General features: G+C 39.4%; 1 protein-coding gene across 4 annotated transcripts; it reads right to left on the bottom strand.

Annotated features, from left to right (window-relative positions):
* Positions 1–1,569: 1,569 nt before the first annotated feature.
* On the bottom strand, positions 1,570–16,525 carry sona (SON DNA and RNA binding protein a). Of its 4 annotated transcripts, none has more exons than XM_006788603.2 (10): positions 16,358–16,525; positions 14,113–14,208; positions 11,412–11,619; positions 10,255–10,328; positions 8,328–10,139; positions 7,735–8,122; positions 7,057–7,580; positions 5,365–5,852; positions 4,824–4,915; positions 1,570–3,436 (listed from the first exon to the last, which is right to left on the bottom strand). In XM_006788603.2, exons 2-9 carry the CDS (start codon positions 14,138–14,140, stop codon positions 4,841–4,843), a joined length of 3,597 nt encoding a protein of 1,198 aa, XP_006788666.2. In that variant the 5' UTR covers positions 14,141–14,208; positions 16,358–16,525; the 3' UTR covers positions 1,570–3,436; positions 4,824–4,840. The 4 variants fall into 4 exon arrangements, with proteins under 4 accessions (XP_006788666.2, XP_006788669.2, XP_035762578.2 ...); XM_006788606.2 differs by having other exon boundaries at positions 1,570–3,370; XM_035906685.2 differs by lacking the exon at positions 16,358–16,525 and adding an exon at positions 16,141–16,191.
* Positions 16,526–17,091: the final 566 nt, after the last annotated feature.

Below are 17,091 nucleotides of genomic sequence, written 5' to 3'. Positions count from 1 at the left end.
CAAATCACGGAGTGCGTGATTTCACAGACTTCATGTTTCTTGATTTAAGTGTCAAAACTTCCACTATGAAAGTACAGTGGAAATAAAGAGAAAGTGCACCACTTATAGGAGAGATTTATAATTACTGCTTTTTTCTGCCCTAAATCATTTTCTGAAAGGGCATTTTAATTATCTAAGCATTGAGGATATAGTAGTACAAGCCCAGTTCAAACATTATCATTATCTTTTTTTTTTTTTTAAACAGAGAAAATACAAACTGCTCACACACCAACAAACACTCTTCCAAATCAATAACTTGTATAGAGTGTGCAGTTGGGCCCCATCGCTACGTATCCTACGTATGCCTATTATGGAGTGCCTTAAACCATGCTCAATCATCAGGGTAAGGAAATCCCAGAAAGTTGATTCTGTTCATCTGGACGTAGCGTAGCCTGTTATGGAGGTTTCTGCCATCAACACAGCACTGATGTGTCAGCACCGGCTTCACACCATATAAATTTGATATTTCTTTTCATATAACTTGGCAATTTCTCTTGAATACTATCACTTTAATGTAATTGCATTTTTCTTTAAAAAGTGTCATACCCACATTTTAGGAAGGTGTTATTATTTTCAATATGTTTCCACCAAAAATGGGTGCACTGTGGTCACAGAGGGATGGACATGGTCAGCAACAACACTTAGTTGCTGTTGTTTATTATGTAGTACACTGAGACCAAAGAAATAACCGGAGCCCTCTTCCTTGTATGTGTACAGATACTTTATCAGTAACACAGATTCTGATTCTGTGATGTTTAAATTATGCTCAGTTTATACGAAAGGGCTAAAAAGGGTGCCAAGAAAACATCCCCCACACAAGTACACCGCCACCACAATTTAATATGACTCTACAAATTCAGTAGAGATCATTTAAACCATGCTGTTCCCTTAAAAATATATATATTTAAAAACGCCCCCGCAAACTGGTAAATTTAGAGAGAAGTCTTTGACTCCACTAGACAGAACCAAGAGACATTTGATGGAATATTGAGTGGTGCGTTGTTTCAGAGTTTGGAGAATTTAATTCATTAAGGGTGGTTCTTACCATGCAATACAAAACACAAAATCTATTTCTTTAAACAATGTCATCTACTTATGCAGCAAAGTGTTCACAACGCTTTGCCAAATAGTAGTACTAGTATCCATTCGTTTTTCTACATATCCAAAACCTCTAGCTTAAGTATGAACAAGATGTGTTAAATCCACTTCAAATTACCCATCATGCCAGTGTATCGCTACACACCTTTAAAATCACAACGGAAAATTTCTTCACACAAACACTAAACTGTGGATTTTTTATTTTTTTTTTATTGCGATGCATGTTAGTACAGCCCAACTTGCAGCTGAAAATGCACGCACCCTCTATGGGAAGCTTTACTAGTCCATATTTATACTAATTCTTGTACTATTCAAAATAATGTTTTGTAATAATGATGATGTCACTGGAAAATTCTCCAGAAATTAAGATCCACATAAATATGACTTAAGTCAACAAAGCACAGGAGATCAGAAGTACATATCATTGAGGTTTTTAATAATCATCAACACATTTATGTACAAAGCAAGCGATGTAATATTCAAATGACCAAAAAAGGAAAAAAAAATCCTAAAATGCATCACCTTGTTTTTTTTCTTTCATTAAAATAGCTACCTCAGGGATCAAGTCAACCGAATAAGTCTTGTTAAAACTTTCAGATTCCGTCCTACAGTTAAACAGCCCTGGGCATGGGAGGAAGACAAAGCCAGATGGATTCAGAAATATTCCTCCCTCTAATGAAAACAAATGAATTATGAGTGCAAGATTTTTGTAAAACCAGCAAAAAAAAAAAAAAAAAAGAAGAAGCTCGTCCCTGTCAGTTTTCCCAAGAGCACCAAGTTTGTCTTTGTTCTTCAGTTAGGGACAAATTAATTCTATGAAACATGTTTTCCCGGCCCACATAATACAGGATAATGTAATAGCATTTACATGGAAAGCAAATATTAAATGTGATGAAATTAAATCAAAAGGGTTTGTTGGGCGTTTCATGTTTGCACGATACACTTTACTTGATATCAATTCACTCGTATTTGCCACCTGAGTACAAGACGTGTACATTTCAAGCAGCTACAGTTCTTTCTTCAAAACAAGCACATTGAGAGAAATAACCTGATTGTCAAATACACAAAAACAGAGCATCGTCAACTCATTCTACAGTATTAACCATGCGCTAACCCCAGCTCAGTACAACCATACCTTTCTTGGTACTGACATGCCATGTCTGCCTCTTAAAAAAAAAGGCCCATAAACACAAACAACTGACATTTAAATGTGTAAACTAAAAACCTGATAAACCTGTACTGATGAACTCTATAAATATGCACCCCTCTTTTTTCTCATCAGGAAACCTTCTCAACCGTTTCTGCCTGTGATCTAAATATAGGATATTCACTACTTGTCTTAAGTACCTCTAAGACAGCCCATCAATCTGCACTGCTTGACATGCCTGACAAATGGCACTTGTTGCCATACTGATGGAAAAATAAACTCCCCTTTCAAAATTTGAAGCAAAACATGTTCCTAAGTTCAAAACATCCCAACAAAGCCCAAATGAAAGACCAGGACAGAATCAAAGATCAGCTTGGTGCTATAAAAACAGGGGGGTGGGGAGGGGGAGACTCACACCCAGGGCAGTACAAACTGAATTAGTCATGTTTAGTGAAATTAAATTCTTTTTTCATTGCCACAATTCAAGCACTCTTTTTTTTTTTTTTGGCAACCTATATATTGAAATGACTCTTTCCATCAAAAGAACCTGTGGTTACTCTCTCACTCTGGAGATCCAAGCTTATTAAAACACGTGAGGATCTACTATCTCTACCTTAATATGCATTATTTATTTATAAAATCGGGGACTAGAGATAACCGAGGGAAAAATACAGCAGAACAAGGAAACAGTCTCCACTGAACACAATTCTTAAGAAAGCATGAAGGTAAAACAAATGTAGAGAAACTTGGAGGCAGTTTACAAAAACACTTGCGCCACTAGTTTGGTTTGATTCCTCTTCAGTCTTTACAACAGTGACTGCTTGCATAAGCAGAAACACCGAGGTGTTGGTGGTGTAAGTCACTATGTACAAACACACACGCGCACACACACAGTACAGTCGTCCAACCGTTGCACGCCCCAGAGTCCCCAGTTTTCTCAGTGGCATCACAGGTGGAAGTCTGGTTGTATCTCACTCCAATAAACCGGGGAGCAGAGTGGGCAGTGGCCAGTACTCCTATGTTGTGTATGACAACCATAGTGCTCCTCCACTCAACCAAGTCATCTGTCTAACAGAGAGAAAAGTCCTTTTGGGGGGAAAAAGACAAAAAAAATGTTTTCCTTCAGTCCTTCGAGGGAAGAGGCTGTATAGGCTGTATAGAGACAAAGGCAGAGGAAAATATAAATGTATGGTATTTTGTCTAGTTTGATTAATCGACACAAATCACAAAACTGATTAAATAATCACCATCTATGCACAAAAACAGGGCTGTAATGTGCATTTATTTTTTCTGAATTATTTGGTTTGGTATGAACTGTTCTCAGGTCGGTATACCCTGTGAGCTTAAACTATAATAGCTCTACTGATGTTGACGTGCTTGTGTTCTAAATTAGTACTAAAATTAGAGGGGGGCGCTCCACTCAAGGCGTTTTGGCAGTGCACAAGTTGTTGTCCACCAGCTATAGACTAAAAGCTGCATGCCTTTCCAGGCTAATGTATGACCTAGTGCCTAAATATTTGCATGAACAAAAATAACATATTTAGAGGTCTCCGTTGCTATGGGAAACACAAATAGTGTCATTTACAAGAACAAAAGTAAAATTTATATTTTCAACTGTCAGATGAGCAGCTATAATAGTAAATGTGCAATTTTTAAAGCTGAAATTGCACAGTTGGCTTTAGTGATTTAGTAATGTAGTTAAAACAAAGAACTTGTGAACTCTTTGGAATTGCCAAGATTTTAAAGTAATTACTTGTAAATGAGGCCTGACTTCGTCACAATTATTGACAAACAAACAGCCCACACTAATCACAGCAAACAGTCAGATAAAAATCAGACACATTATTCATAATCGCTTTTAAAATGTTTGTAATTTCAAAGAGTTTACAAGTCATTCCTTAGAAAATAATGAATGCTACACCTTTCTGAATGTACAACACGGACACTTCACATTTGTAGCATTTGATGGGCTATAACTTTGTGTCATTCAATTATATAAAAATTAAATTAAAAAAGTTTATTTGATGGAGCCTAATGATTAAGCTGCTGAAAGGTGTTGCAGCACATAGCAGAATGAGGAACCTACCGGAGAATAATGTATAATTTATGAAATTAATATAAAGACTAGGGCTGCCACGATTAGTCGACTAGTCACGATTACTTAGACTATCAAAAGTGTGAGATGCTCAAGAGTATACGCCGATGTCCTGTTATATTTTAGATAGCAAGGAGCAGACGGCTGAGTTTATTAAACTCCACCGAAACAATCTGCAAACTTCATTAAAATGTAATAAACTATCATCTTGTCTTTATTTTTAGTTAGCACATACCTTAAACACTTAAAGCTGTAAGCTAATGATAGTTATATAAGAGCAGATGCATGCTGGTGCAATAAGCTGTACAGATGCGTGATCTGATTAGTCGACTAATCACAAAAATAATCGGTGACTAGTCGACTATCAAAACAATCGTTTGTGGCAGTCCTAATAAAGACGAAGGTACAGACTGATATAGAAATGAAATAAAGACAGATTTTTACCTTGAGGGTTGGGGTGTTTAGCTTTCATCATCGGAGACATGTGGTTTAGCAGTGGCCATCTCCTCCTTGCTATTTGCTATCATCTTACACTTCTACAAAAAAAACAAAACAAAAAACATCAGGTCAAGAATGGTCCATACTTTACATATATGAACCATTACAGAAATATTATGGGGTTCAAAAGTAGAAAACACAAGCGAAAGAAATTCCATTGTGTTCTTTGCATGGTGACAAACAACTTCACCTCAATATAACTGAACCTTGAAAAACATTATGTCACTATGTCAAATATTTAATATTCTAACTGCTTTCAATTTGCACTTACTGTGATTTGTTTTAGATGGCTATATCCAACACATTATTCTTTCAATAGACATAAACCTACTCAAATAAAAAGATAAATGTACTAAAGCCTTGAACGATTTAAAAAATAAAATAAAAAATAAAAACAAAAAACACTGCACTACAATATTTTCTGTTCCACATGATTTCAGAAAAACAGCAACGTCAATCAAAATCTGAAGCAAAACCACACGTTTACCTCAGTAAGCTCTTTGATGGTATGTATGTTAGCCTGCTGAGTGACTTTCCTCTTGGCTTCCTCGATGTGGTCCAGGTTAAGAGATGGTGTTGGTGGGACAAGGCACGGGGGAGGCTTGTTAGTTATTGTAGGAAGTGGAGCAAGGGGAGGCATGGCCGCCAGGGCACCCATGTTGGTCAAGGCAGCGGTCATAGTAGCTGCTGTCATACTTGCCACAGCAGCACTCATAGTGATATTTGACATGCTGGGTATTCCCGGAATATTTGGTAACCCCATTGGACCCATGTTGGGCATATTCGGCATGTTCGGCATTCCCATGCCCATTGGAAGGGGCAAAGGTAAAGGTAAGGAGATGGGGGAAGGAGATGGAGTAGGCAGAGGGAGCTGAAGGATGGCTTTTGGTCGAAGACTCTCAGGAATTGGAACCCCGGCCTTGGCACACATGGCAGCAGCATTAGCCTTGGCTATCTCGAGCAACTGATCCTTATCTGAGGAAAGGAGGGTAAAAGATTGACAGAATGAGGGGTAACACATTAGGGCAAAGGAAGCTTAGATAAAAAAAATGGAATTAAGAAACAAAACCTCTTGCATATGTGGAGCACAAAAAGAAAAAATAATGTAAACATGTAGGGGTGCAACGATACACAAAATTCACGGTTTGTTTGGTTCAATACTTTGGTGTCACGGTTCGATATTTTTTCGATACAAAAAATGTTCATGCTTTTTTAATTTATCATTTATTAAAATTATAAATATATATTTTAACTCAAAAGTACAGTTTTTAAATTTAATGTTGCTGAAACAACAAAGTAATAAAAAAATAAATCTGATCGAGAAATCACTCATCTTTGGAAAAGAGAGTTTATTACAGAGAAATGGCTCTTTCCAAAATAAAAGCTATACTATACGCTTCTTCTGGGGTATACTCTCAGCAGCATATTAAACATATCAGGTCCCCATAAGGAGAATCATGTGCTAACGGCTGTCTAAATGACTCGGGTAAAGTTTGTAGCATGCGTGCTTGTTGTTTTTGTCTGCTTCCACTTGTCTTTGCACTAGGATGATGTCGGCGTAAATGTGCAGTCATATTCGTTGTGTTCCCACTAGTGCTGTCAGCGTTAATCTCGTTAAAATGACGTTAACGCCATAACGCGGCAAATCTCCATTAACGAGTTACCGTGGATCGCCCCGTGTGTGGGGCTGGACGGGGTCAACACGTTAACGAGCTAACTGTGCTAACGCACTAGTTCCCACCAATGTAATTGAGTATTGCGTGGCACATACAACATACTGTTTTACTTTTGTCCATAACGCGCTTACCTTCAGGGTCATACGTTACATGGAAACCAAAACAGTTCCAAACGCCAGATCTGAATGAGGGTGGGGGAGGTTCAATTTGCCATGTTGCAAGGAGAGCTTAGCTTCTGTCTCGCTAGCTTGCCCTGCGCTCAGTGAATCTGCGTTCGACTACTCTGCCTAGGCTGCACTGTCGAGCGCAGATCCACTGAGCGCTCAACACAGACAGCATCATCAGAAGAAAAGTTGATAAAATAAATTAAAAATTTTGTATTGTTCGATACATATGCGTACCGAAAGCACTGTATCGAACGGTTCAATATCGATGCGAGTATTGTTGCACCCCTATAAAAATGTTGCATAAATGTTTAGAAATATAACATCAAAATGTCTTACCCAGATCAGTCAGCCGTGGAGGAGTCTTGCTGGTGCTGCGTCGTGTCCGGGACCCTGAGCGACGTTGTTTGCGGAGGATGAGAACTGGAGAGTGGCTAGGTTCCCTCTTCCACCTGTCTCGTCTGTCAAAGGATCGACTGCGAAATACTGGGCGCCTCCCTCGACCCCTCGACCTTGACCTGCGTCTACGATCCGGTGAACGAGATCTGGATCGCCTGCTTCTGTCTCCTGATCTGGACCTTTTTCTGCGGCCTGTGGAGCGACTCTTAGAGCGCTTACTCCTTTCTGTGGACTTCCTCCTTCCTCTGGGATTTGGTGAGTGTGAACGAGATCGCCTCCTGCGGGTTGGAGAACGGGACTTGGACCGGCGCGTTTTGGTTCGTGACTTGGACCGTGAGCGCTTGCGTCTCGTGGCAGACCGTGACCTTGATCTCCGACGACGGGCAGGGCTCCGAGATTTGGACCGCCGCTTCTTCCTCTCTGATGGAGAAACAGATTCTCTTTTCTTCACTGGAGACTTGGACCTAAGGGAAGGTAAATGATAAGACTGATAACCGTACACTGTACTCACATTTAATATCTGTACACAGTCCAACAGTTTAACAACTACAGAACAAGCAAGAGGGAGAGATTTCTCTCTTTTATTATTTTGGTATCATGTAATACCACAAAACAAACCTGGACAGTTTTCTTCTGGATGTAGACTTTGATGCTGAACGTCGAGGTGATGAAGTTGAACGAGAAAGTTTTCGGTGCTCCGCAGGTGAGGGAGATGGGGAAAGCTGCTTTTTCTGTACTTCCGGAGATGCTGAACGTGAGGAGCTTCTCTGGCTTTTGGATCCCGTTTTAACTGGAGATTCCTCTTCCTCATCTGAGCCTTCCGAACAATCTGACCCATCCGTGCCAGTGCCAGGCTCTTGAGAAACAGACCTGGACCTGGAAGCATCTCCCACTTTTTGAGGAGAATCTGAACTTGTCTGATTAACAAGCTCATCAGGCAACTTTTCTGAAGAATTCCCAATTTCAGAGCTGGAAGATGTTGCTGGGAGTACCGGCTTCCAAGCACCTGCAACGTCAATGACATATCATATGAAGATATGCACATTTGCATAAACTAAACCAATCAATCAATCAATTAAATGAATTACTTGAATCTAATGATAAGTAGGGGCAATATATGAATTGGGACACTTATATGAAGATAAAAACATCTGGAGAAAGACATTGGTTTTCATGGCTTACTTAAATATTTTGAAGGGAAAAGGTCTCACCTTCTGTAGCTGCAAGTCCTCCATTTTCCCCAGCAACCTTAAGCAAGGGGGGCTTCTTCTGTTTAACTGGGGAAGGAGATGTGGATCTGGCTGGAGATGAGCTGTCAGAAAGCCCACCACTTGACTCAGACCTAGACCTGCAGTCGGCAGACTCAGATTTAGACTTTGATCTTCTTCCACTCTTCCTAGGAGTTTTGGACCTCCTTTTGCTAGGCGGTGGTGAATGTGACTTTAACCGGTGTCTTCGAGTCAATGAGCGAGACCTAGAGCGTCTACTAGACCGTGGTGGTGAACGGTTTCTCTTAGCAGGGGAACGAGAGCGCCTTCTGACTGGAGATCGGGATTTAGACCGCCGTCTGGAGGGAGGGGTCCTGGATTTTGTTCGTTTGCGGGGACTCCTGGATCTGGAGCGACGACTGCGCTTAAGCACTACAATAGAACGTGACCGAGTTCGTCTGCTCCTGCGGACCGACCGAGATCTTGAACGACGGGATCTGGGGAGTGGTGATCGCTTGCGCCGAGACAAGGATCGACTCCTGGAGCGTCTCCCTCCAGTACGTCTTGCTGGTGACCGTGATCTGGAGCGGCCAAAGGGACGTCTGGATCTAGAGTGGGAGCGGCGGGGTCTGGTGATTGAACGTGACAGCGAACGTCTGCCAACTCCACCCCCACGGCGAGGTGAGCGGGTCCTTGAGTGCCGCGTGCCTCCACGGGAACGGGACTTTGACCTTCGACTTCTCCTAGGAGACCGAGACAGAGATGGTGACCTCCGCCTGTCACGTTTAGGGGACCGTGATATCTTTCTTTTTGGAGACGGAGAAGGATGACGACGCTTTGGGGAAGCAGATAGGGAACTCCTCCGCCGTTTCGGAGACCTGGACTTCCTTGGAGACTTTGACACTTTCTTTTTAGGGGTGACAGAGTGAGAAGTAGATCGGGACCGACGGCTTACTCTTTTTGGAGACTTGCGGGGGGGAGACAGTGACTTCGTCTGGGATTTAGGGGTCTCGGAGCGGGACCGAGAACGGGCGTGCTTTATAGGACTTGCAGATCGTTTTCCCTTTGAGGTTGACCTGGAATGGGTTCTTGACCGTTCTTTCACTAATGATGTTGTCTGAGACTCCTGCCTGCTGGGACTACGTGATGTTGATCGACTTGGGCCTGACTCAGACTTCTTTATTTCTAGGGTTCTGGAAGGTGAAGGAGAATTACGCAATTCATCCTCCGTGACTTTCGCCCTTTGAATTGAATTTGTCTGATCTTTCAGTACTGGGTCATCTCTTTGAGCAGCACCTTCCTGTTTTGGGATTATGTCAGGCAATTCCTGGGCATGGCTGAATGTACCATCTCCCTGAATGCACTCTGTTTTAACTGTTGCCACCTGGACTGCCTCTTCCTGGTCTACAGAGGGTGATCTCATAGGCTTCTCCTCCAATTCATTAATGTTACTGTCCTGCGCCTCAGTTGTGGGCACATCAATATCTGATGTCTCTTCTTTTTTGACTCCAAGCAATTCAGATTTCTGCTCAATGATGGGAAGGGGTTTCTCCTCCCCTCGTTTGCCTTTTGGAACCAGTCTGGATACTGGTTCTTTCAGGTCAGATGCCACAGCTGGAGAGTATTTACCACCACCAGATGCTTTGCCTCCTTCACCTTCAGAGTCTGAACCTGAGGCAGAGCTGCTTTCAGAAGGGGAGCGAGATGGGGATTTCCTTTCCTGCTTTTCATCTTTCTTTCTCTTTTTTTTCTTCTTTTTAGCTGCATGCCTTTTTTGTTTTTTGGATTTTGTCTCTCCCTCTGTATCAACACGATCTAAAGAAAATCACAATTTAGAAAGAAAAAGAAGACCAAAAAAAAAAAAGAGTTGACATTAAACCATTGCTTTTTAAGCAATCATCAATTATAGCCATGTCTGACTTTCTCCTACCTGTAATTGGATCCTTTTTACTTTCTTCCTTGATTCCTTGGTCTCCAACTCCTGCAGCTGCTGCCAGTCTGGCACTAAAAATACAACAAAAACTAAGTTAAAGAGATTTTCCTTGTTAATCTGTTAAAAAAAAATTAACACAAATGAAACAAAAAATTCAGCTATTCTATCAAAAAAGGTTCACAGACAGAGTGAAAATTTATTGAAATAGCACACTGGGTTAATTCAGAATTCATTAAGTCTTTAGTCAAAGGCAAAACCTGCTACTTTTATGCTCAGATGTATAGATCTGTTAACTGGCTTTGAAGTGGAGGTCAGCCTAATTGCAACCATGGGCTCATTTAGACAAAATTGATTTGTCATGAGTGTTTTAAAAGAGATGCAGACAGTGTTATATTCATGCAATTTCAATTGAATGAATGGTACCAACAAAAGAAAGATAACAACATGTAGATATAGACCTTTAGAAAATTCAGATAATGTGCACGTGTCTGTTCTGCACCAAGGTTTAGAGAGGACACAGATCATTGGTTATTGAGGTACCTGATTAAATGTTGTGATTCCTCTCAAACTGCTCATCAAAAGAGAACAGATCCATCAAAAATATTTATAATTTGTGCAGTCTGTGCCCAACAAAAAAGGCACCTTGTGACTTTTCTTAGAAAAGCTTCCTATTTAATATAGGACATTTTTTAAAACAACTTCAACTTTTATCTTATTTTAGTGGTTTACAATTTCAGTTATTTCTACTTACATTAAAAAGAAAACAGAAAAATGCAACGTCTATGTGTTGTTTTAGTCAGATTACATTTATCTACAATTATGACTTACATAATAAACAATCACATCTTAAAATTTAAGATTGCAAATAATTTCCAATGGTTTGAATACAAGATTTTCCCTGTTCAAATGTAGGCCTTCAAGGCACAAGAGTAAGCATGAATCAGTCCATGTACAGTAACGGCAAAGAGTCATCTACAGAAATCTAAGCACTTCCGAAAAACAAAACTGATTGATTTGTTTTGGAAAATTAAACTTTTATTAACCAACTGCTTTTGTATGCAAGAAAAAAATCCTAAATATTAAGTAATGTACAATTTTTACTGTGCCAACTTATCAAGTCTCATATTTAGTTTAGAATTGTAAATTTTTCCAACCTGGCTCTGGTGGTCCTGACAGGTCTTGGTGGAGGTGGAGGCTCAACATCAGACTCTGCACCAGATTCTGAACTACTCTCCTTCTCACCCTTCCTCCGCCTCTTCTTCTTCTTGCTCTTGTGTTTTCTGTGTTTCTTGTTTTTCTTGTGGGAAGGCTCAAGCTCTTCCTTGGCATTCATGTCATCTTTCTCAGGTGCCTCCCCCTCACCTGCACAGGGAATCCAATATTTCAAATTACACAAGTCTTTGACAAACAGAAAATGAAAAATCTACAACGAGCAGATACCATTTAGTTCTGTACGGTTCATCTAGTTTATAGTGTAATGTTGTGTGCAAACTGTTATGAGACAGTTTACAGATATTGGTTAGCACCAGCATTAGGGCTGGGTCATATTGGTCATATGGTTCACAATAATACCGGTATAATGTCAGGCAACGATAAGAAAATGAAATATTGCAATAGAATATGGGTAAAACGCGCATGAGCAGTGCCTTTGTTTTCATATGCACATGGCGGAAAAAGCGTGCTGGCGACGGAGAATGAGAAGGGCGAAAGCAGATCGTTAAATGAAACGGATGAACCAGAATTGGTTTGTAAAAATACTGTAACTTCAGTGGTGTGGAACTGGTTTAGCTTTCGTCCATCAGATACACAACAAAGCACTATTTTTGGTAGCGCGAAGTGATACGTACTGTGCTTCAACATAATATTACCGTATTGTGTGTGTATAACCTCTTTTAAAGTCTTGTGGATATTATACATGGTTATGCTGAGGACATGTTGGCCAATTTCCACTGGAAATGCCTTTTGGTTAAACTGTCAGCAAGGAATTTGCATTTGCACTGTTAAATTTTTATATAACTTTAATCCACATAACAAACAGCTGCTTATTTAAATGAAAATACATTGATTTTTTTTTTTTTTTTGCACTAATAAAGTTGTGGAGTTGTAAAGTATTTTGTCTAGTGTCAATTATATCGTCAGTTACATCGTTATCGCAAATTTTCAAATGTATATCGTGATAAATATTTTTGGTCATATCACCCTGCTCTAACCAGCATCACACTTTTCTGTCTGAATTCATTTGAACAAGGATTTCTATGAACAATGACAAATCTTCAGCTCTGCTAGAGAAAAGACATTTGCACACATAGATTACTGACAATACCCAGAGAACCATGTTGGGTAATTTACCACTTTTCATGTATAGTTTTTTTTTTAGTTTTTTTTTTTAGGCAAGAGCACCCAGTAGGAAGGGTGATGGGCACACACTCTCTGTGAATTCACTCAATTACCTGCCTAATTTGAACACTTTTGTAACAAAACATCACACAGACTTTGTGCTCCAAACTGGACATTGAACTGGATATCCTGTTCAATGTCAAATCCAACACTGGGTGAAAACAGTTCAAGAGAAAACCAGAACCATCTAGAGAGAGGGATAACTGTAACCAACTCTGTACATGGTTCTGGGGAATGCCAGATGGTGTTCAAGAGCGCTGGTCAAACATAATGAAGCATGAGATACTCTGAATGCTCAGTTTGTTTTGATAACCTTCTTCAGCCAGTTTCAAGCATCTAGTAGATGGGATGAGCAGCTGATCAATGATACTGACAGAACAGCAGGCAGCAAAACCTGAGCCCAAACAACTACATCATTCCCAACAGGCTTTAAGGTTGTGTTTCCCATACAGTTGGAATACAAGGATTGACATCTCATTCACAATTTAGTTTTCACTGGCAACTACTTGACTGTTCTTTGGAGATCACAGCCCACCCAAACAACTATCAAATTACAGTGCATACCTAGATAGTAGCTTTACCTGTTTGAGAGAATACTAGATCTAATTATTGGTAATTATTTTACCCAAGATAAAAGACGACTTTTTGGCAGCTGCAGTGGCGTTTGGTTCTACATTTTCCTGTTTGTACAATGTAAACACATTTTTACCAATCAGATGCCTGCTTATTGTTTATTAGTGATAGGCAAACAGCTTGGATCAATACTACCACCGCCTGGCACTAATAGGACATTACATCTTACACAGCATTGCAAAAGAACAATATTTTCAGACAAAACAGTCATGTAAACCATTACATTTTTTTGTATTTTAATAATTTAATCACTATTCAAATATTCAACAATGATCGTATTTGTGTCCATGCCTAATAACAAGCAGTGTTTTCAGTGAGTCACTCTCGTTCTGAACAGATCATTATTTGTTGGGAAAATAACTAATTAACTGTAAACAGACTAATAAATCATTTAGTTATCTTCATGTCAATGGGCTTGCTATGTGCAAAGGGAAGTAAAGGGCTTTACACAAAAAGAGGAGCATATGGTGAAACAGAAAAACACAAGGTGAAACGAAGACCAGAGGAGAGAAACTAGCACAAATACTGTGGTTTATCCATCCAAAAAATGAAGACTGAAAGGCATCCTCAATCATGCAGTGAGACCAGTTCAGCATGGAGCTTTACAGAAATTAAAAGCAACTTGATATTTTTTTGTAAATTTACTTTAAATCTCACATAAATTAGAGATAATAAATATAAGTTATATTTTATTCATTTCACATAAATTTACTGAGGCACAGACTGACACTTTAACACTGAAATCTGTGGGGCAAAAACAAACTTCAACAAAATGGGTCAAATCTGAACAAATTCGGACCTCTTTGGGGCTTGTGCATTGCTTACCCGAGGGGATGTCCACTGCACACTCCATTATGCCGTTGTGCTGATCTTGTAAAAGATTCTTTCAATGTCACTGGTGTGCTGTTCCCTCTCTCAACTCTAGGGAGAGAAAAAGGTAATTTAACTTGAGCAACAAATGGATGCCATACCAACAGAAGTATAGATTCACCATACTTTAGCATACATTTTGGTAACACTACTGAAACTGCTTATATTTCCTGAAACTACATGTAAGGATGAAAAATTTCCTCTGATTTGGAGCAAAACAGTAATCATTGGTTGCTATGAGTCAACCACTGTTGATGACTAAATACCATTTAATACCATTTAAGTGGTATTCACGTATCTAATAAAAGAAAACAGCCCGATCTAATTGGTTTTAAATGTCGTGGGAGAAATATTCTTAATGCCTAACATGAGTCTGAAGAAATTTTTTTTTTTTACTACACTTGTGTTTTATTTGCCCCTGCAGTTATTCAAAGGTACAAAAACTGCCCCAAAGTAATCAGTAGGGCTGTGATTAAAGCTGCTCTGTTTTTCTAAAACAAAAGAAAGAAAAAAATCAGACACAGTGTACTCTACCCAGTCCCCATGGCAAGCCAACTTGATGCTCCCTCACAAATAATACAGCCATGGTGCGATAAATACTGATTTTGATTTTACCAAAACAAATTAATTGTTTGAGAATAGCCTTGTACTAGGAAACTAAGGTCGCTCATCTATGAAAAAGGATATAAACCAGTACATCAAAATCAGACAATATTCTGAAAGAAAACAGAATAGCTTGGCCTCTATTTAACCACAAGTTTTACCGTGAAACAACAACAGATCATCAAACTTCCTACATTTCTCTAATTTTTAAAAAGACTAACGATTAACACTTAAGTCCCTTGTCTTGAGCAGCAACTTCCATATTAAAACTGGTATATTTTTGGAAAAATATCAATTAACACTCTTCAAGATTACTTTGGAAATAAACAATGAAGTATCAACCAGAAAAATCAACATAGATAACACGGATTTAGCAGATGAGTATCCTTATTTACATGTCCAAAGAACAAAACATCGCTCTTTTATTCCGCTACTGAAGAAAGTGGTTTTCTAGCACTTCCAGTAATATGTCTACTATAAGCCAATATCATAACCCATTTAGCACATAATAACCAGAATCAGGTAGTTTACCCTTGCTGTCTACCAAACAAAGGTGAATCTGAATTATGAAAGCAAACATATTTCAAAAGTATTCAACAGTGTAACTTGGCCACGTAGTTTTAAGCAATAATGCTTCGTTAGCCAAAATCTAAGATCAACGGACATCTTAAGTAACATCTGAAAAACGATTCTATAAATCTTTTACAATCAGGTCCCAATTGCTTATTTGAGGATTTTAATTCGGTTTTTTCTTTCCATTAAACTCTGCACATTATTCACGGACGAAGTGGTTTTGTAGCGCTAAAGCTTTAACAAAGCCATCAGTATTCCTTGCCAGCATGGATACATAACCTGCGAAAAGCACCAATGTTCAGAAACATTATTAATAACGCCACTTTCGGGACATAAAGGCTTCACTTAAGGATGAATTCAGAACTGGTTACTTCTACGAAAACAAAGACGATACTACGCGCATCTTAGCGTTAAATAGCTAACACGTTTAGAGAACGTTACGTTTCTCTATTAAAGCTAAGGCTAACGCCAGAGAACACATTATTTTTGGATTCAGTTACCTTGAGCTAGTTTAGCTGGCCTTTCAGCAACAGATAGATTATGCTACAGTTTTGATTAACAGCGAAATACAACCCTCCTGTACTCGCAGACCAAACGCTAAATGAATGGCGAAAGCAAGGGACACAAAGTTTCAAACTGCGACAGTTCGTTAACACGTTAGATAAGCCGCTGTCGGGCCTGCGCTGCTAATGGTAACATTCATTCACAGATGACTGCAGCTGGTTGCTGCTAGTTAACGTTAGCTTACTTTTAAAGAACAATAATTCCGATGTTTGTCAAACTATTCCCTTTAACCTAAACGCTTACCAGCTAGGCAACACGAAAGCAGTAAAAGACAACTATACTGCCTGCACACCTCGGCCTCAATGTCGGCTCATTGCCCGCTTGCTCTCCAGCGAGGACATTACCGCTAGCCATAGCATGCTTGTTAGCTAGTTTGCTAATCACTTGGCTGCTACTTCTTTCAACAAAACAGATTAGTTCGTTCGTTCATCATACAGCCCTTTCGGTGACGCAAACTTACTGGGTTAATGTTGGATGGCTGCGCTTCCCGCGTAGAGGATGCCAAATGAATGCAAATTGACCGAAGCTAAGAAGTCACTGAATATGCTAACCGTAGTCGTTAGCCAACTAGATGCCCCGCCATGATGGGGAAGGTATCCCAACATGCCGTGCTCCGCGGGTTTGAATGGCGGCGTCACTGTCTCCTAGGCAACTCCAAACGCAGCCAAATGCATTAAAACTTGACATGTTCTCGGTGTTTTCCTATTTATTAATTACTTTAGCATACAATGCAAAAAAAAAAAAAACCCTCTATAGCCATATCGTGTACATAAGTGGTGGTGTGGAAATTTAGTCCACTGTACACATAGTTTAGGCATGTAGTTTAAGCTACTCTTTTGAACGCTATTTACTCAACAAACTTGGATTTTGGTTTTGATGCACTTCTGCTGATATTTGTTTAGAAATATTTTCGGCCTGAAGTGTTTTTCATAATTTTTCCAGAATTTGGTATGAATAGAAGGCTAGATTTATTTTTAAGATTTTTAATAAATAGTCTTCATAGACTCTTGTATCCATTCAATTTAGGGGCAAAAAACTGTTAAAACGTATATTTAAGCCACCGTTCTCTCTTTGAATCGTCTTTGGATTTCAACAGGGATGCATAGGTGGTTTATCACAGACACGTTTCTTTGAGACATGTATTCACTTTGAAAATCAGAGCCAAACAGAATTAGGGGCAATGCTTTGACATGA

This window comes from Neolamprologus brichardi, chromosome 16 (assembly GCF_056152115.1).
Source record: "Neolamprologus brichardi isolate AB-2024 chromosome 16, ASM5615211v1, whole genome shotgun sequence".
In the NCBI taxonomy this organism is placed as follows: Eukaryota; Metazoa; Chordata; class Actinopteri; order Cichliformes; family Cichlidae; genus Neolamprologus; species Neolamprologus brichardi.
Note: the sequence above shows the minus strand (reverse complement) of the source record. Positions and strands in the feature narration are given on the sequence as shown.

Coding starts and splice junctions, on each gene's coding strand:
- sona (XM_006788603.2), bottom strand. CDS start 14,140: ATGGAGTGTGCAGTGGACATCCCCTCGG. Junction 7,581..7,734: donor TCCAGAAGAAAACTGTCCAG/GTTTGTTTTGTG, acceptor ACCTTCCCTTAG/GTCCAAGTCTCCAGTGAAGA. Junction 5,853..7,056: donor TCCACGGCTGACTGATCTGG/GTAAGACATTTT, acceptor TCCTTTCCTCAG/ATAAGGATCAGTTGCTCGAG.